Consider the following 20,258-nt stretch of genomic DNA (forward strand, 5'->3'; position numbering starts at 1 on the left):
ACTAAGGTTGTAGGTCAGTGGTAGAGAGCCCCTGGGTTCAATTACCAGTATGGGGTGGGGGGCAAAAGCCTCAGTGTTGTCAAGAGGATCCAGTGAAATAGAGTGGCAATACACACCCCGGAAGCTGGTCAAGTGTGATATTGCAACCTGGTGCTCAGAGGGGTTAGGTGACTGGACTAGGGCTTCCCAGCCAGAAGGTGGCAGTGCCAGGGCTAAATTCCAGGTGTCCTGGCTCTAAGCCCAGGACACATCTCCTTCCACCTGGTGGGAGGGATAGAGAGAGGCAGCTGTTACAGGCAGGGCTCAGGAGTCAGGACCAGCTCTGAGGAGCCCTTAAGCTGCTTCGCAGGAGGGAGAGATGACTTCCAAAGACAGCCCACGTGGAAGAGAGCAACCTGGGCCATCTCCTTAGCACCCATATGGCAATGCACTTCCCTGTCCTTGTCACCATCCTCTTCCAGCGTTCTGCATCTCCAGCCAGCTTCGGCATCACTGCCAGGACCCTGGTGCCCCCTCCTTTCCTCCCTGGGTTGTGAGCATGCTGGAAACACTGCCATGTGCACATTTCTGGCCAGGGCCACTTACACCCGTCTTTCCAGGATCTGTCTTCTGGGAACGGGGATGGCATTCTGCTCCGACTCCCAGCAAGCCTTTTGAAATTCCATGAGTGTCCGTCTCTCCCCCTGCTCCTCCAAGGGAAATGGCTCAAAGGCCCACGGATCCTCTTCCCTGCAGAACTCCCGAACCACACACGGGGCTCAACAGGCTAGGGCTCTTCAAGGCTAAAAATGGTAATAATAATTTCTTCAAAGTGTATTTCAAGAACTAAATGAGATAATATGTTTAATTGGTCTGGAGCTGGACAAAAAGGAAGCACATGACAAATGGTGGATGTGTGGTCAAACTCTTGTTAGGTAAAGAGGCAGAACAGAGAGGGATCAAGTCCATGGGCCTGGGTTCTAGTGCAGCCATGAACAGCCGGTAGCTTGAGAAAATGACGTGACCTCTTCTTTTGTAAAATGCGGACTGAATAGTAGTGCAGTTGTGAGCATGGTATTAGAAATACACTGTAGGCTTAGCTCAGAGCCTAGAACATAACAAATGATCAATGAATGGTAGCTGTCAATGTCCGCATCATTGCAGTTTTTGTGATCACACTGGTGGCAGGAAGACAGGAGTGGAAAGAGCTTTGAGGCTGGCAAGACAAAGGTGGAGGCTCTGGCTCCAGGCCCAGCTCTGGAACAGACTCTCAGGGAGACCTTCGCCTGAGCTTTATGTCCTCATCTACAAAGGGACACTAGTAATCCCAAATTCACAGGACAGTTAAGAGGTATCATGTGAGCTGTCAGAAACACTCACCTGAGGAAGACTGCCACTACTCCAGGATGCAGTGATGCTCAAGTGTGGTTCCTGGACAAGCAGCATGAGCAGCACCTGGGAACCTGCAGGCATTGGTGTGTGTGACCAGGCTGTACCCAGGCTGCTGAGGCAGACGCTAGGGTGGGGCCTGGCCATCTGTGTTTTAATGAGCCCTTCAGGTTCTTCTGATGCTCACCCAAGCTGCAAAGAATAGGTAGGGTCTGTACAGAGCAGATGCTCAGGCTTGGATATGGAATGACAGTGGAAATGGGCAGGTTGGTGGGCAGGTTGGCCAACAGGTTCCAGCACTTTCTGCCAGCTTTCAAGGTTCTACATCACTGGGTCCATCCTGGGCGGCTGGTTTCTGTTCCATTTCTTCCAATGGAGTTTTAAAGCAAGCTGATTAATGACCGGGGTCATGTGACTGGATGAAAGAGTTAGCTGATGTCTGCACTGGGCGGAGACGTTGATGGGAAGAAAAGCACATGTGCTCCCAGGTCAGAGAATTGAGCAGCGTGCAGCTGATTCTCAGCAGCATCCTCACGTGGGGCCCTGGGATGCAGAGAGGGTAGGAGGAACAGGAACTGGGCAGAAGTCAAGGGTGCTGCTGTGTTCTGCAAGCAATGCAAGTGCTGCTACAGGACCACTTTGGGTTAGGAGCCACCGTGGGCATTAAATGGGAGGGCATAGGCTCCCTGGAGATCTCAGATCTTCCTGGTTCTGGGAAACCCACCAGATTTCATTCCGGGTTCCGAGCTAAGGAAGCCTGGAGCAGGTACTTGATTTCAGAGGGCCTCATTTTACTCCTATGTAGAAGGGTGTGGTGGCACCTCCTTGCTGGGCTGCTGTGAGATGCCGAGTTTCCAAACAGGAGCCAAAACCTAATGTAAGGCGAACACCCCGTTCGTTGAGGCTGGTTAACCATAAACAGAGAGAATGTTAAAATAGTCCTTCCTTTTTTTTTTTTTTTTTTCAGTACTGGGAATTGAACCCAAGAGCACTTTACCACAGAGCTACATCCCCAGCCCTTTTTATTTTATATTTTGAGACAGTGTCAGGCTGACCTTGAATTTGCAATCCTCCTGCCTCGGCTTCCCAAGTTACTGACATTACAGGCATGTGTCATAGTGTCTGGCAAAATAGTCAAAGATTTAATTATTAATTTATATCCGAATTTATATCTGAAAACCATATTCTGTAAAAATAATATATAATTTAGGAGTTAATTAAAATTGGTTTTAAAACTAAAATAAAATTGTTCTTTTCTACTGTTTTCTTTTTTCCCAACAATATCTAGTAACCATTATAAATATCCAAAACTCGCATGGATGAGGTCATTTGATGCCAGTGAGACTTCTTGGAAACAACATCTTCTTGTTCATAATGAATACATTTAAAATAATATGAGTTTCTTTTCTGGGGGAATTGTGTGGTGTGCCCTCAGCGCCCACACCAGCTGCCGTGTGTCCAAGTGACTCCATGTAGACAGCACACGGGGTCCTCTGACTTCTTCCACATGCCTCAATTCAGCCCACTACCCATACCACCTTAGGAGGTAGCAGGCATGGTCCTTTTCCCATTTTATGGATGACGAAACTGAGGCTTTCACACATACGAAATTTGCTTAAGAGCTTGGATTGGATTAAACCTCAGTGCTGTCAACTCCAGAGCTGAGCTCATAACCACCACCCTAGGTGCCTCCAAAGCACACAGCTAATGCCAAATAATTGGTGGCAATTATTATCATATTATTTTCTCCAAGTGCAACTGATTAGGGCTGGAACTCCACAGGGGTCCTCAGATGAGATGCCAACTGCTACAGACCTGGCTGGCTGCCGGTCTTCTCCCTGTCGTGCGCTAGCAGGGAGAGTGCCATTCCTGGTCAGTTTCCAGGCAGCCATTTCCTGACAGGTTCACCCAGCCCCTGCTTGCCACATTCCCCTCTGTGGGACGCCCCCTCACGCCCCCTCTCAGGTCCCTTTGTGATCTCCTGAAGCACATCACCACCCGTCTCTTTCCTCCTTGGTTTAGGAGATAAGAGCGAGTAATTGTCTTTTATAGACACTGCAATGAAGCCTGTCATCACACAAAAGAAGTTTGCTAATAAAATAAATCACAGCAGCAATGGAACTGAATGGGGAGCAGCTTTTACAATTAGATTTGTACTTGTCTAGTGGCATGGTCCTTCTGTGAGAAGACGACTCCTCCTCCCAGGAAGTAAAAGGGTCAGGGTGGGACAACAGGACTCCAGAGGGGGAGGGAGGTGGGAAGGAGCTGGGAGGGGGATGCTGGCTGGCACCAGGCAAAACATGCCACCAGGAGAGAGGCTGCAAAAATGTCACCTCTGTGGCCTACATTTGTTCCCATCTCAAACTTGATGGGTTCTATGCCAGTTGGAACCTGGCAGCAGCCTGCACTGCAGCTCCCTTGTCTCTGCCACCAGCTGGACCGCCTGCCAGCGGGTGAAAGGACAATGCCTTGGATGGCCAGACCCCAAATGGCACCCCGTGACTTTGGCCCACCCACCTGGTCTCATCAGGCCCTGTTAGTTCCAGAGTTTGCCACCAAGTCAGCTGGGAAACTGGACCAGGGGATAGGAAACCCAGTGGTGTTGGACTGAAGGGCAACACTGCATGAGTTCAAGATGGTGGTGTTTCTCCTGCTATAAGTGGAAATGACTCACAATCATCTGAATTGCTGGGGCCCAAGCTTTAAGCTCAGTGCCTTATGTGAGTTGTCTCTTGAATTTTTTAAGTAAAGGGGAAAAAAATGTTTCCTCCTACATTTTCCATAGCCTTGGAAATGACTGTCCACACCCATGGGGGGAGCGAGGCCCCCAGGCTGAATGACTTACCCAAGGTCCCATGGCTGGCCTGGGAGCATTAGGACCTGAGCGTGGGTGAGGCTGCAGTGTGTGCTCACTGTGTCTGGGTCTCAAATGGCCATTGCTTTGCCATGAAGGAAGGGAGGGGCCTGGGGATTCACAGAGTGACCTAGACCCTGGGCAGATCTGCAAGGCCTGGGCCCTGGGACCAGCTGCCCGCTCCCCACCCCAAGGCAGGTGGCCACACCACCCTGCCTCTGTCATTCATCTCCCTGGAAAGAGAGGGCCCCTCCCCAGCCAGTCTCAGGACCCTCTCTCTCCAGTGGGAGAGTTGAGAGTTGTTTCTCACAAGAGGAGGTGACCCAGTGATGACTGTGACAGTGATATGTTTTCTGGCTTCCCGATTCACCCAAGACAAAATCCAGTCATGATCCAGCCGGAAAGAGATGGAAATGGGACCTTGTATCCAAGAAAGAGCGAAACCTGCTTCAGGCCCAAGACTTGTATTCTTGCTAAGATTATTAAAAGACACAGGGCATTTCCTCGGGATTCGAAAGCATCCATGACAAAAAGACTCACCCTTCTCTCTGGTCAGCTCCTTGTCCCCAAGGGTGGCATCTGCTCCTCTGTGAACTCTGCAGGGACAGAATACGTGGCTGGTATGGGCAGAGCACTGTGCTAGACACTGGGGATCTGATGGCGAAGATGTCACATGAGCCCCCTGCCCACACTGACCTGAGGCTAGGGGTTTGCAGAGAGGCTGGTAAGGACTCTCACATTAAAGTGACAAAGCCATCTTAAACTGGTAGTAGCCAGGAAGAAGGCTGGGGACTGTCTTCATCATGACTAGACCCAGGTCTCCAACAGGTGTCCGTCTCCCTCTCCACCCTCCCTCTGTGTCAGCTAGATCCCAGGCAGGTCCCCCTTCACTGTGTGGGGGCAGAGATGGCCACTGGCAGCTTCAACACAGGGTCCCCTTTGTCCTCCATCCCAGAAAAAAAAAAAAAAACATGGTTCTCTCAGATGAAGCACTATCACTGCTGGATATAGTGACACACACCTGAGATCCCAGCCACCTGGAAGGCTAAGGCAAGTTTGAGGCCAGCCTTACCAACCTAGAGGCCCTCAGCAACTTAGTGAGACCCTGTCTCAAAATACAAAATAAAAAGGGGCTGGGGATGTGGCTCAGGGTTATGCACCCCTGGGTTTCATCCCCACATTGCTCTGCCTTACGCCTACTTCAGAGCCCACAAGGCTGAGCGCTGCAGCTGGCCCCCTGGTCCCAGGGCCCCAGGCAGAGCAGTCGAGGGGACAGTCCCCAGGACAAAGAAGGTGTGCAGGATAGGGAAAAACGCCACATGCCAATTGCAGGGGGATCAGATCTGAGGGGCCACTATGTGGATAATTGAGATTGCACCCCCAATAAAAAACAACAGAGGCCAAGTACAGGCACTGTGTGTGCCCATAAAGGACGATGCCCACATCAGGCAGAGGGAGAAGTCTATGCATGAGCCGGGCTGTCAGAGGGAGGAGTGTGGTGGGCAAGAAATGGGTGGAGTGAGAGAGGGTGGAGGCTGCATGGACAGCAAACGCCACCATGTTGACATCTGTGTATGAGATACTGTGGGTGGCCCGCGCTGGAGTGCTCCCAAAGGACTCAGGGTGGGGAAGCAGATTTAGATGAACAACTGTCTGTCTCTCTAGAGGGCCTTTACATTGAGTCTGCCCCAGTGCATTGTGTCCTGAGCAAGGGAGCCATGGCATAAACCCAGCACCGGAAGCCAGGACTCCCCCTGGGCTCCATGCATCTGGGGAACCTAAGAACATGTTGGATGCCTGAAACCTTTAGGCAGATCAAGGTCACCCTGGTTCCTCAGGAACCTCCAGGCTGATGGTCAGTATGGTCAGGGCCAAGGGATCCAGAAGTCTTGGCAAAGAGGCTTTGAAAATGGATCACCCGTTGGTACAAAAACTCCCCTGCCAGACAGAGCTGGAGACGCAGCCTCGTTAGCTAATGCAAGCTTAATATGGAACCGAGGAAGTGGACGCCAGCCCACTCAACTGTCCAGGAGACAGTCAAAAATCGAGTCCCCCCTCCTGCTCAGCCGGCTCTACCACCAAGAGGCAGAAGGCAGCCCAGCAGCAACCCGGCAGTATCCACCAGACAAAGGGACACTTCCACATCAATCTCTTTGTACAAGGGAAGAGTTATTGTTATGGGATCCTGGCACCTGATCAATATCTCCGGCTTTGAAAATAAACTTCTTGGCTTGGCCTTGACATTAATCTACCATCAGGAGCCCATTATCTTGAAGCCAATGTTCTGTTCTATTGACTTGCTCAATTTTTTTTTTCCTCCCCCAAGATCAGAATGTCATTGCGTCCCTCCAGGCAGCACCTTCGACTCATGCTGCCCCACGCAGACCCCTCGGCATGGGGCTGGGTACATCTGAGCTGGGGATGGAGACAGCAGGAAGTAGCAGAAAGCCCCTGATATGTGAACCACTGGCAGAACAGCCCCGCTAAGTCCCAGACTCATCGGGACACAGGCCCAACCCCCAATGCCCCCTCCAGCAGTTCAAGCTTTAAAAGGGGCTCTTTTGCACGGAATTGGGGTTGTGGATGTCTCCACGTCTGCCCAGATCCAGCCGGTCTCACCATGGCCACAGCCTCCCCTCCCCAAAGCCATGAAGGCCTCAGATCTAGACAACTGTCACCACCGCAGGCCTGCACCCTCCATGGCCTTCTCTACCCCACAGTCACCACCTTGCTTTGCCGTCCAATAGCACACATCGTCATAAGAAACCGTCCCTGTGTTGCCTGCCTGTTGCCACCAGACGACATGACCCTAGACGTGCATCTTAACACACAGAACTGTTACTGTCTCCTAGTTGCTTTTGGTCTGGAGTTTGGAAGTGGCCTTGCTAGATAGTTCTGGCTCAGGTCTACCGTGAGGTTGTCGTCAGGAAATAAGCCAGGGTCACCTGCAGGCTTCACTAGGACTGGAACATCCACTTCTAAGATGGCACACTGGCGTGACTGGCACTTGGGCACTTGGTTGGTGGGAGACTCAGCTGTCCCTACATGGACCTCTTTCCCCCACCCCATGCCAAGATTGAACCCAGGGCCGCACACATGCTAGGCAAACGCTCTACCACTGCCCCAAAGAGATGTATCTCTTAGCTCCTCCAAGCCTCAGTTTCTGCATCTGTAAAATGGCCCCCTGCCCAGTGTCTAAGCCGTCGGCTGTCTTTACTGCTGTTGCTATGACTGTGTTTGCCACGTCACTCCCTCTGTGATGGGGCTGTGGCAGACCCTCGGGCTGATGCTGTCTTTGAACACACTGATATGTGCTAGCCTTTGAAGGGACAGTGAATTGAGGCAGAAGCATGATCTTTTTTCTCCCTCTCACCCTGCAGGTGTGGATGTGTGGGGGCCGCATGGAGGACATCCCCTGCTCCAGGGTGGGACATATCTATAGGAAGTATGTACCCTACAAGGTCCCTGCTGGAGTCAGCCTGGCCCGGGTAAGACGGTGGCTTTCCTGGGGGTGGGAGTTGCAGGGGTAGGTTTAGGTTGACCAACAGCACTGAGGCACCTTAGTGCCCCAGGCTGAGTGATCACTAGGACTGAGGCTGTGCCCCCCTCTTCTCCAGGCAGAGTTCCATTTAAAAGAACTTCCATAAAGCCCTGCTTACCCACTTAAAGGCTGTGTGACGTCAGGCGGATTGCTTAACTCCTCTGAACCTATGTTTTCCTCTTTGTTGAAAGGGAGCTGATTCCTTTTAACTTTCAGCCTTGTCAGGAAAATTAAGGAGATGATACAGTGTCCCAAAGTGTGACACATAAAATCATCTTAGGTGGTAGGCATAGGAACATTTTTATTTTCATGTGTTTAAGTTGATGTGGGTTAAAAATTAATGTGCATTTCGGTAGCAACCTTGTGACTTCACAAATATTAGGGATAAAACGGAAAGTGTGAAGTTAGATCACAGGTGGTTTAAAGAAACATGATAAATACTAATACAGTTGGTATGCTGCGTTCTGGGAAACCTAAGACAGAGTTTAAAGACCCCATTGTGGAGGGGGGGCTAACAGGTAGCTTTCTCTTCTTCCCCCTCTTCCCAGTCCCATTGCCAAAAACTATGTGCCAGGCTATTTCACTGTCCTAAAACGGTTTGTATCAATCGTTGCTTGAATTAAATTGGCCACTGGCTGCAAATGGAAATGCTTGACAGATTGGGGGGAGAGGGGAGGAGCGGTATTCAACGTCTTGGGCAAAGAACAAATCAAGGCGACCACAAAAGAGAAACGACTAGGAGGGAAGGTCCCCGGAATGCAAAGAACCGCGGGAGGTTTGGGGGTGAGCCTCCGTGGAGCCCCAAAGCCAAGAGACCCGTGTGAACCCGTCCAGCTTCACCCAACGCAGCCTCCTTCCGGCCAGGCTGCAACCTCCTTCCTCCTCCCTGTCACCCAGAGTCCTTGTCCAGTGACTTGTAGGGAAAACTGAGGCTCAAAGGACCCATCAGTGGCTGGGAGCTGAGCTCTGGACGCGCTTTGGGGCTGGCGGGGAGGGAAAGGAGAGCCGGCAGTGCCCTCTAGTGCTAGAAGTTTCTAACCACAGCCTCATTCGGTGCTAGGGCCCTGGGTTATAAATCCAGCCCTGGGAGGCACAAATGGCTTCATGGAAGCCTTCCCTAAGGATGCCAGCTGCGCCAATCCCTGAGCATCCTTTTCCTATCCAGAACTGTCTTTTAAAAGGCCCCGTGAGAAAGATACTACCATCTCCTTCTCATTGAACCACAAATGAATGCAATGTGTAGTAGCGAGTTGCAGTAACACTTTCTTTTATTAAGGAAAAAACAAAAAAACTTCCTTCAAACCAGTCATCTTGCAAAGCATCTTCCAAACCTCCATTCTCCCTGGTTTTTAATCTCCACTTTAGAGATGAAAAAAGTGAAACACTGGGCTGGGGATGTGGCTCAAGCGGTAGCGCGCTCGCCTGGCATGCGTGCGACCCGGGTTCGATCCTCAGCACCACATACCAACAAAGATGTTGTGTCCGCCGAGAACTAAAAAATAAATAAATAAACATTAAAATTCTCTCTTTAAAAAAAGAAAGTGAAACACTAATTCAAGCAAGAATTCAAACCTGTTTAAGTCTGACAGGTGCCTGGCACATAGCGATGCTTCCTAAAACTGTGACTGCTACTGTTGGTGTCAGTGTTGGTGCCAGCATCAATAGCAACAGTTAAGGCTAAAGCTATATCTCAATGTCTTATCTGAGTTCTGGGTTTAGGCATTTTAACTTCTTTTTTTAATTAATTTTTTTATTTATATATGACAGCAGAATGCATTACAATTCATATTACACATAAAGAGCAGAAATTTTTCATATCTCTGGTTGTATACAAAGTATACTCACACCAATTCATGTCTTCATACATGTACCTTGGATAATGATGTTCATCACATTCCACCATCATTCATAACCCCATGCCCCTCCCTTCCCCTCCCACCCCTCTGCCCTATCTAGAGTTCGTCTATTCCTCCCTTACTCCTTCTCCCTACCCCATTATGAATCAGCCTCCTTAAATCAGAGAAAACATTCAGCATTTGTTTTTTTGGGATTGGCTTACTTCACTTATCTCCTCTAACTCCATCCATTTATCTCCATGATTTTTTTCTCTTTTATTGCTGTGTAATATTCCATTGTGTATATATGCCACATTTTTTTATCCATTCATCTATTGAAGGGCATCAAGGTTGATTCCACAGTTTAGCTATTGTGAATGTTTTTAAGTCCTTTAGATATAGACCGAGGAGAGGGATAGCTGGTTCAAATGGCAGTTCCATTCCCAATTTTCCAAGGAATCTCCATACTGTTTTCCATATTGGCTTACCAATTTGCAGTCCCATCAGCAATGTATGAGTGTACCTTTTTCCCCACATCCTCACCAACAGTTATTGTTGTCTTCATAATAGCTGCCATTCTGACTGGAGTGAGATGAAATCTTAGAGTAGTTTTTTGTTTGTTTGTTTGTTTAGAGAGAGAGAGGAGAAAGAGAGAGAATTTTTTAATATTTATTTTTCAGTTTTCGGTGGACACAACATCTTTATTTTATTTTATGTGGTGCTGAGGATCGAACCCAGCGCCCCGTGCATGCCAGGCAAGTGCATTACCACTTGAGCCACATCCCCAGCCCTTAGAGTAGTTTTGATTTGCATTTCTCTAATTGCTAGTGATGATTTGTTTATTGATTGTGTGTCATCTTCTGAGAAGTGTCTGTTCAGGTCCTTGGCCCATTTATTGATTGGGTCATTTGCTTTGGTTTTGGTTTGGGTTTGTTGTTGTTGTTGTTGTTGTTGTTTTAGAGGGGGGGGTGCTTAGCTTTTTGAGTTCTTTATATACCCTAGAGATTAGTGTTCTCTCTGATGTGTGAGGGGTAAAAATTTGCTCCCAGGATGTAGGCTCTCTATTCACCTCACAGATTGTTTCTTTTGCTGAGAAGAAGCTTTTTAGTTTGAATCCATCCCACTTATTGATTTTTTATTTTAATTCTTGCACCAAAGGAGTCTTATTAAGGAAGTTGGGGCCTAATCCCACATGATGGAGAGTAGGGCCTACTTTTTCTTCTATTAGACGCAGGGTCTCTGGTTTTATTCCTAGATGCATGGTCCATTTTGAATTGAGTTTTGTGCATGGTGAGAGATGGGGGTTTAATTTCACTTTGTTGCATATGGATTTCTATTTTCCAGTACCATTTGTTGAAGAGGCTATCTTTTCTCCAATTCATGTTTTTGGCACCTTTGTCTAATATAATATAATTGTAATTCTGTGAATTAGTCTCTGTGTCGTCTATTCTGTACCATTGGTCTACCAGTCTGTTTTGGTGCCAATACCATGCTGTATTTGTTATTATTGCTCTGTAGTATAGTTTAAGGTCTGGTATAGTGAAGCCACCTGCTTCACTCTACCTGCTAAGGATTGCTTTAGCTATTCTGGGTCTCTTATTTTTCCAGATGAATTTCATGATTGCTTTTTCTATTTCTATGAGGAAATTTTGATCAGAGGGATTTGATCAGAATTGCCTTAAATCTGTATAGTGCTTTTGGTAGTATGGTCATTTTGATAATATTAATTCTGCCTACTCAAGAACAAGGGAGATCTTTCCGTCTTCTAAGGTTCTTCTTTGATTTCTTTCTTCAGGGTTCTATAGCTTTCATTACATGGATCTTTCATCTCTTTCATTAAGTTTAAGTCCTGAGGTGTTGTTTTTTGTTTGTTTGTTTGTTTGTTTTTGAGGCTATTGTAAATGGGGTACTTTTCCTCATTTCCCTTTCTGAGGATTTGTCACTGATATACAGAAATATATTTGATTTATGGGTGTTGATTTTATATCCTGCTACATTGCTGAATTTATTTACTAATTCTAGAAGTTTCCTGGTGGAACTTTTTGGGTCTTCTAGGTATCGAATAATATTATCAGCAAATAGTGCCAATTTGAGTTATTCTTTTCCTATGTGTATCTCTTTAATTTCTTTCATCTGTCTAATTGCTCTGGCCAGTGTTTTAAGAACTATGTTAAATAGAAGTGGTGGAAGAGGGCATCCCTAACTTGTTCCAGTTTCTAGAGGGAATGCCTTCAATTTTTCCCCATTTAGAATGATGTTGGCCTGGGACTTAACATAGATAGCCTTTATGATGTTGAGATATGTTCCTGTTATCCCTAATTTTTCTAGTGTTTTGAACATGAAGGGGTGCTGTATTTTATCAAATGCTTTTTCTGTGTCTATTGAGATGATCATATGATTCTTATTGAGTCTATTGATGTGATGAATTATATTTATTGATTTTCATATGTTGAACCAACCTTGCATCCCTGGAATGAATCCGACTTGATCATGGTCTACTATCTTTTTGTTTTTGTATTTGATTTGTCAGAATTTTATTGAGAATTTTTGTATCTATGTTCATTAGAGATATTGGTCTTTGCCTGGTTTGAGGATCAGGGTGATATTGGCCTTCTAGAATAGCTTGGAGGTGCTGCATCTTTTTCTATTTTCTGAAATAAATTGGAGAGTATTGGTATTAGTTCTTCTTTAAAGGTCTTGTAGAACTCTGCTGTGTAATCCATCCGGGACTGGGCTTTTCTTGGTTGGTAGACTTCTGATGGCGTCTTCTATTTTGTCGCTTGAAATTGATCTGTTTAAATTGTGTATATCATCCTGATTCAATTTGGGCCAATCATATGACTCTAGAAATTTGTCAATGTCTTTGAAATTTTATATCTTATTGGAGTACAAGTTTTCAAAATAATTTCTAATTATCTTCTGTATTTCTGTAGTGTCTGTTGTGATATTTCCTTTTTCATTATGTATATTAGTGATTTGAGTTTTCTCTCTCCTTCTCTCCATTAGCATGGCTAAGTGTCTGTCAATTTTATTTATTTTTTCAAAGAATCAACTTTTTGTTCTGTCAATGTTTTCAATTGTTTCTTTTGTTTCAGTTTCATTGATTTCAGCTCTGATTTTAATTATTTCCTGTCTTCTACTGATTTTGGTGTAGATTTGTTCTTCTTTTTCTAGGGCTTTGAGATGTAATGTTAAGTCATTTATTTGTTGACTTTTTCTTCTATTAAGTAATGAACTCCACACAATGAACTTTCCTCTTAGAACTGCTTTCATAGTGTCCCAGAGATTTCAATATGTTGTATCAGTGTTCTCATTCACCTCTAAAATTTTTTTAATCTCCTCCTTGAAGTCTTCTGCAACCCCTTGTTTGTTCAGTAGCATATTATTTAGTCTCCAGGTGTTGGAAAATAAATAATAAGCTTAATTTTTCTTGTTATAAGATTTCTTATTTTATCATTGATTTCTAATTTCATTTCATCTGATAAAATGCAGGGTAGTATTCTACTTTTTTATGTTTGCTAAGAATTGCTTTGTGGCATATTATATGGTCTCTTAAGATAAGGATCCATATGCTGCTGAGAAGAAAGTGTATTCACTTGTTGAAGGATGAAATATTCTATATATGTCAGTTAAGTCTAAGTTATTGATTGTATTATTGGGTTCTATAGTTGCTTTGTTTAACTTTTGTTTGGAAGATCTATCCAGTGGTGAAAGAGGTGTGTTAAAGTCACCCAGAATTATTGTGTTTTGGTCTATTTGACTTGAACTTGAGAAGAGTTTGTTTGATGAACATAGCTGCTCCATTGTTTGGAGCATATATATTTATAATTGTTATATCTTGTTGGTGTATGGTTACCTTGAGCAGTATGTAGTGTCCTCTTTATCCCTTTTGATTGATTTTAGCTTGAAATCTAATGTTATTTGATATGAGGATGGAGACCCCTGCTTGCTTCCCACAGTCCATGTGAGTGGTATGATTTTTTCCAACCTTTCATCTTCAGTCTGTGGATGTCTTTTCCTATGAGATGAGTCTCTTGGAGATAGCATATTGTTGGTTGTTTTTGTTTTGTTTTGTTTTTAATCCAATCTGCTAGTCTATGTCTTTTGATTGGTGAGTTTAGGCCATTAACATTCAGGTTATTATTGAGACATGATTTGTATTCCCAGGCATTTTTGTTTATTTTTGGTATTTAATGTGACTTGGTTTCTCCTCCGATTAGATTTTCCTTTAGTGTAATCCTTCCCTCTGCTGATTTTCATCATTGTTTTTCACTTCCTCTTCATAGAATACTTTGCTGAGGATGATCTGTAGTGCAGGCTTTCTAGTTGTAAATTCTTTTAACTTTTGTTTATCACAGAAGGTTTTTATTTCCTCATTAAATCTAAAGCTTAATTTTGCTGGATAGAAGATTCTTGGTTGGCAACCATTTTCTTTCAGAGTTTGGTATATGTTGTTCCATGATCTCCTAGCTTTGAGGGTCTGGGTTGAAAAATCTGCTGAGATATGAATTGGTGTCCCCCTATATGTGATCTGATTCCTCTCTCTTGTGGCTCTTAAGTTTCTATCCTTATTCTGTATTCGAGGCATTTTCATTTTAATGTGCCTTGGTGTAGATCTGTTGTAATTTTGTTCATTTGGTGTCCTGTAAGTCTCTTGTATTTGGTTTTCCAATTCATTCTTCATGCTTGGGAAATTTTCTGATATTATCTCATTGAAGAGATTGTGCATTCCTTGGGTTTGAAACTCTGTGCCTTTTCTATCCCAATAACTCTTAGATTTGGTCTTTTGATGCTGTCCCATAATTCTTGGATGTCCTGTTCATGGTTTTTATCTTCACCATGTGTTTAACTTTATTTTCCAAATTGTATATTTTGTCTTCATTATTGGATGTTCTTTCTTCCAAGTGATCTAGTCTGTTGATTATGCTTTCTATTGAGTTTTTTATTTGGTTTATTATATCCTTCATTTCAATGATTTCTGACTTTTTTTTCAGAGTCTCAATCTCTTTCTTGAAGTAATCTTTTGCTACCTGTATTTTCTCTCTTATCTCTTTGTTGAGTGAACAGATTTTGCCTGGTATTGCTCATTTAGGTCATTCTTTAATTCAAAGATCATTTTAATTATGAAACTTCTGAACTCCTTCTCTGACATTTCATCAACTCCGCTGTTCATGGGTTCTGTTATTATAGTATCCTGGTTGTTTTTTCAAGTTATCTGTGTGTCTTCCTTTCTTACAGTGTGGATCTGAGATATTACTGTTTCTATCCTATATTCTTGTAGTACCTCTGCAGATTGTCTGTACCTCACTTTGATGTTGGGCTTCCAGACCCTGCTGGTGTCCCTCAATGTATGCTACTGCAACTAAAGGTGGTGATGGCAATAGCGGAGGTAACTTGAGATAATAGTGGAGGTGCCCCAAGATGGATGCAGTATCTTTCAGAGATGGGGCTAAAAGGGTGGGCCTCACACTGTCTTTGGGATTCCTGCTCTGAGATGCAGCTGCTTGTAGGCCCTGTCTGTTGTCAAAAAGGTAGGGGCCACTGCATGGGAGGGCTATATCGATGACTGCAGTGTTCCAAGATGGAAGTGGGTTAGACTTGGGCTCCCAGGTGGTGGGAGATGAACTTGGACCTATGCTGGACCTGGGTCCCACTCTAGTCAGAGCAGATCTGGTCCAGGCCTGACCTCCCACTATAGTCTACTGGTTGGAAAGGGGTGGTCCTGTGCCAGACGCTGGGCTCCAGCAGGTGTGTGCTGGTGGCAGGATGGACCTGGGCCTAATATGAGCCTGGGTCCCGAGCAGACTGGTGTGGGCAGATCTGAGCCAGCCACCTGTACTGACTCAATATCCTGAGTTTGACTTTAAACAGTCTGGGTGGTGCCCCATGCCTCCTTCTAAGCCCTTCCCCATTAGTCCTGCAACTGTCCAGTCTGGTTGTGTTTAAGTTTGCAGGACCACAGAGATGCCTGAGTCAAGCACCACCTTTTATTATAGTGCCTCACTGCCCCCATTTAGTTGCAGGTACATCAAATGTTTGCTGTGTGTTTCAACAAACAAGTTCTAAGCCTTGGAGAGTACTAGAATATCATTTACTAATGTCAAGTAGAGATTCCTAACCCTAATCAAGCCAGGAGAAGGGACAGGTTTTGCTGGCCCCAGAAAGTCAAAGAGCAGTGAGGTGGCAGCAGGTTAGGAAAGACGAGCTGTTGGGAGCTTGCCGGCCTCTAGAACAAGTAGCCAGTCTTTCTTCCTTCAGTAAATTTGCTAAACTCCTTCTTGACTCTGCCCCTGAGAAAGCATCCTAGGGGATGCCACAGCAGAAACCCTTTCAAATTTGATGCAACAAAAATAGAGACTGATTCCAAGGGCAGGCAAATCTCTGTACTACAAGCACAAGAAGTGTGGTTGGGTTAAAGACAAGGAGGAACTCAGGACTAAGAAGGGTCGGGGAGCAGGCTATGAGGCAGATGAATTCCATGACAGTCTATGGTCCTTTACATGACTCCAACAAGGGACATGCCAAAAAAATTAATGTGAAGTCCTTTCCTTGGGTTCAGTACAGTTCTTGAGTTGTACAAAAAATCAAGATCTGGGAGAAATGGCTTATTAAGCCATGTCTAAAAACTGCAATAGCATTTCTGATTTAAATAGAAAGTAGCCAAAGGACTTGGGTGAGCAAACTAGAAACAAGAGGCATTTTAGAGTGTTCAGGTGTTCAGGCTCCGTTAGGGCTTCAACATCCAATAGGCTGCTTTTTAATTAAACACAGCCTTTGCCGTGCAGGGGCCTGGTGGGAAACCCTGTACCTGAGCTGTATTCCAGCCCACTTCAACTCTCAGGAAGAGCTAGGTAACCGCAAGGGAATGCAGTGGTTTCCTGGTCCCAAACTGGAGCCAGCAAAATTGGGAAGCAGGTGACTTCGTCTGTGCGTATGGCCTTCCTTATGTCGGTGCCCTTCTCCCTTAACTCAGGAGTCAGCAAACTGGTTTTGTATGGCTCACTAGCTAAGAATGCTTTTTTTACATGGTGGGGGGTGTGGGACTCAAAAGAAGAATAAGTTGGGACACGTGAAAATCAAATGTCATTGTCCATAAAGTTTTATTGGTACACAGACAGACCCAATCATTGACAAAGGGCCTCTGGTAGCTTTATAGCTGCATCAGAGTTGAGATCATCTGGTCTGCAAAGCCTAAAATATTGACTATCCAGTGCTTTATGGAAAGCATTTGAACATTTTGCCCACCAAGCCTTCCTTCTGCTCCTAGAGTAGTCCTTCACACATAGGTGTGAACTTAGGTGTGAATAACTGTAACAGCCTAAAGTGCTAACTCTTGCTTTATCCTTCAAAGGAAAATTTGGATTGCAGTAGGGAAAAAAACCTTATGACAGAGATAAAGCTTGGGGAAAGGTGGGGAACACGAGTCCTGGCAACACCAGTGGGCTAGAGCTCAGTGTCCTGGGGCAGGGAATGTCCCCAAACCCTCAAATGTTGGCTGTCAATTCTCACTGAAGTGCCTCTCTGCACGGCAACTGGAATAAAGGATTCTCATCACAGTGACACACAAAAATTCCTTCCCTCTGTCTCCAGGTCTGGGGTTGTCAGTGGGGTTTTTCTGTTCTTTTTTGTCCATTTTGTCCATTATCCTATCCTAATAAGTATAGATGCAACCTCCAAACCTCAAAGGATTATTAGAAATTCTAGCTGCTGATTATACCTGATGGGATTATGCCTTTGAGTTGCCAATTATAATTTATTTTCACCATGTAACTTGGACAGGACTCTTTTAGCTAAGATGACAGAAACCAATTTGTTTCAACAGAAAGGGGATTTAATGACTGGGCACTGTGGTGCACATCTATGATTGCAACCGCTGAGACAGGAGATGGTAAATTCAAGGTCAGCCTCCGAAATTTAGCAAGACCCTATCTCAAAATAAAAAATTAAAAAGGGGCTGGGGTGTAGCTCAATAGTAGGACACCCCTGAGTTCAATCCCTAGTACCAATAAAGGAGAGGGGGGCAGATGAAATGGCTCATGGAACTGGAAGGTTCTCTGGTAGTACAGGCTTCAGGTGTGACTAGATTAATTATACAAGAAGGACTATGCTCCTTGATCTACTCTCAGCTCTGCCTCATTCCAAGTTGACTTTCTCCTTGGATAAGCTTTGCTTATGTGGTTGCCACATGGCCCAGCAGACCTGGCTGGCATCTTACCCAATAATCCAAGCAGAAACAGAACAATTCTTCCCAATAATTCTTGCAAAAATTCCAAAGTTAATGCCTATTGGTTCTGATTGGCTTGGCTTAGGTCACACGCTCACTTGGACTAATCCCTATATCCAGGAATCTCTGTATTCACATTAGCCAGACTGGGTGATGGGCCTTTCTTCCAGCCAGGAGAAATGGCAGTGAAGCAAGGGAAGCTCCCCAAAGGAAAGTTGGTGGTTATCAATACAATAATAGGGTATGGAAGATGAGCAGGCAAAACAGCAGCAGTGTATCTTCAAACCGTAAAGTCTTAAACATAGCCGGCACGGTGACGCATGCCTGCAATCCTGGTTGGGGGTGGGCTGGCTGAGGCAGGAGGATCTGGAGTTTAAAGCAAGCCTCAGCAACTCAACGAGACCCTATCTCTAAATAAAAAAAATTTAAGGGGTGGGGATGAGGCTCAGTAGTTGAGCACCCCTGGGTTCAATCCCCAATACCCCCCCCCAAAAAAATCCTTAAAACATGCATAAATAATAATTAGCAATAAAGTTGCACATGGCTTGACAGATATATTCTGAGAAATTCATCATTAGGCTTTCATCCTTGCACGAACATTTTAGAGTGTACTCACACAACTAAGATGCTACCCGGTCACCAGACAATATGGTCTTCCAGGACCACTTCCATGTACATGGTCTATTATCAATAGAACTGTAGCTCAGTGTGTTCCCTGACGGTATAGAAGACCTAAAACTGTGGTAGAGCTGGGATCTCTGATGGACACAAATAAGAACGGTGGATCTCGACCCCCGGACCCGTTGCACCGCACCCCCCGCCCGGGCTCTGCTGCGAGCCTGAGGCTTCCCCCTGCCTCTGTCCGCAGAACCTGAAGCGCGTGGCCGAGGTGTGGATGGACGAGTATGCCGAGTACATTTACCAGCGCCGGCCCGAGTACCGCCACCTCTCCGCTGGGGACGTGGCTGCTCAGAAGAAGCTCCGCAGCGCCCTTAACTGCAAGAGCTTCAGGTGGTTTATGACCAAGATCGCCTGGGACTTGCCCAAGTTCTACCCGCCCGTGGAGCCCCCCGCTGCCGCTTGGGGGGAGGTGAGTGTGGGGGGGCTACATAAGTTGAAAAACCTCAGACCCAGCACAGGAAAACCGTGCTGGGAAAAGTAGAAATATAAAACTCTTCTTTCCTGTTCTCTTTAGATTTGTCCTTGTTTCTTGTAGTTGTAATTGTTGTCTTTCTGTTTTGTTTTGCTATTTAGAGTTCTCAGTATAGGAAAATTAAGCTTTAATTAAGCTAGGTGTGGTGGCACATGCTTTTAATCCCAGCTACTCAGTAAGGCTGAAGCAGGAGGATCAGGAGTTCAAGGCCAGCCTCGACAATTTAGCAAAGCCCTGAGCAACTCAGCAAGATCCTATCTCAAAATTAAAAAAAAAAAAAAAAAAAGTCTGGGGATGTGGCTCAGTGCTTAATCGCCCTTGTGTTCAATCCCTGAACCAAAACAAAAAACTTTATTAGTATGAATTTCACCTTTCATCTTTATATCACCCAGGGCAAATCTTTTGTTAGTGGTGGTGATGGTGGTGGTGTTTTGGGGGGTTTGTTTCTGGTTTGTTTTCATTTTTTGTGGGTTTTTTGATTTTGTTTTTATGGTTTTTTTCCAGTGGAGTGGCGTGTGGGGGTTGGTTGGGTTTTCAGTGCTGGGGAGAGAACCCAGAGCCTTGCATATGCTCTGCCACAGCCGACAGTACCAGTTTTAAATGCAAACAAAGAGCACACAGCTCATATTCGGGATGGGTAAAGTGACAAGATCTGTATTCCATCCTCCTACGTGCCTAGATCTTTCCTAGCAGAAGAGTGGCATCACTGTATAAAAACCTCACCTCTGGGTAACCATGTTCTACCAACACTGCCTTTTACTTACTGGTGATCCTGGGAGCGGCTGACCAACACAGGGCAGTGGAGCCAGCAGGAGCGGTCGGGACAGGACTCCATCCCTGCTTGGCTGAGAATGCTAATGCCCTTGGTGCACCCGTAGCAAGATCCCCTTTTCGGGGAACTTGGAGAGCCAGCACCTCCACTTAGTCACAGGCAGAACTCACAAGCTCAGAGTCTTGCCCATCTCAGGTCCACTGCAGCTTCAAGTTCACAGGCATCACAGATGCTACAAGTAAACAGGGCAGAAAAGAGATGCAAGCATTGTCACAGCATGTGCCCTCAGCTTGTGCTCATGCTCCAGTGTCCCCCCAGATCTAGTTTACATTACAAAATCAAACACAAAATGATTAAGAGTTTTGAAACAGCCACTGCAGAGCTTTAAGCCCAGCACAGGCTCCCGTGTAGGGGGCCTGCGCTGCTGTCCAAGTGGCAGTCTGTCAAACCTCTGCTGGAGGACACAGACCAGTTGCACCAGGTGGACCACATGCCACCATCATCATCCGTC

General features: G+C 45.5%; 1 protein-coding gene across 2 annotated transcripts in view; it reads left to right on the forward strand.

Annotated features, from left to right (window-relative positions):
* The window catches only part of Galnt10 (polypeptide N-acetylgalactosaminyltransferase 10), a 246,371-nt gene that overhangs the window by 214,198 nt on the left and 11,915 nt on the right, over nt 1-20,258 (forward strand). For both annotated transcript variants that reach the window (XM_077801874.1, XM_026388324.2), the window contains exons 8-9: nt 7,603-7,710; nt 18,691-18,912. In XM_077801874.1, the coding sequence (XP_077658000.1) occupies nt 7,603-7,710; nt 18,691-18,912 (330 nt within the window). The remainder of the gene's footprint in view (nt 1-7,602; nt 7,711-18,690; nt 18,913-20,258) is intronic.

This window comes from Urocitellus parryii, chromosome 1 (genome assembly GCF_045843805.1).
Source record: "Urocitellus parryii isolate mUroPar1 chromosome 1, mUroPar1.hap1, whole genome shotgun sequence".
Classification (NCBI taxonomy): Eukaryota; Metazoa; Chordata; class Mammalia; order Rodentia; family Sciuridae; genus Urocitellus; species Urocitellus parryii.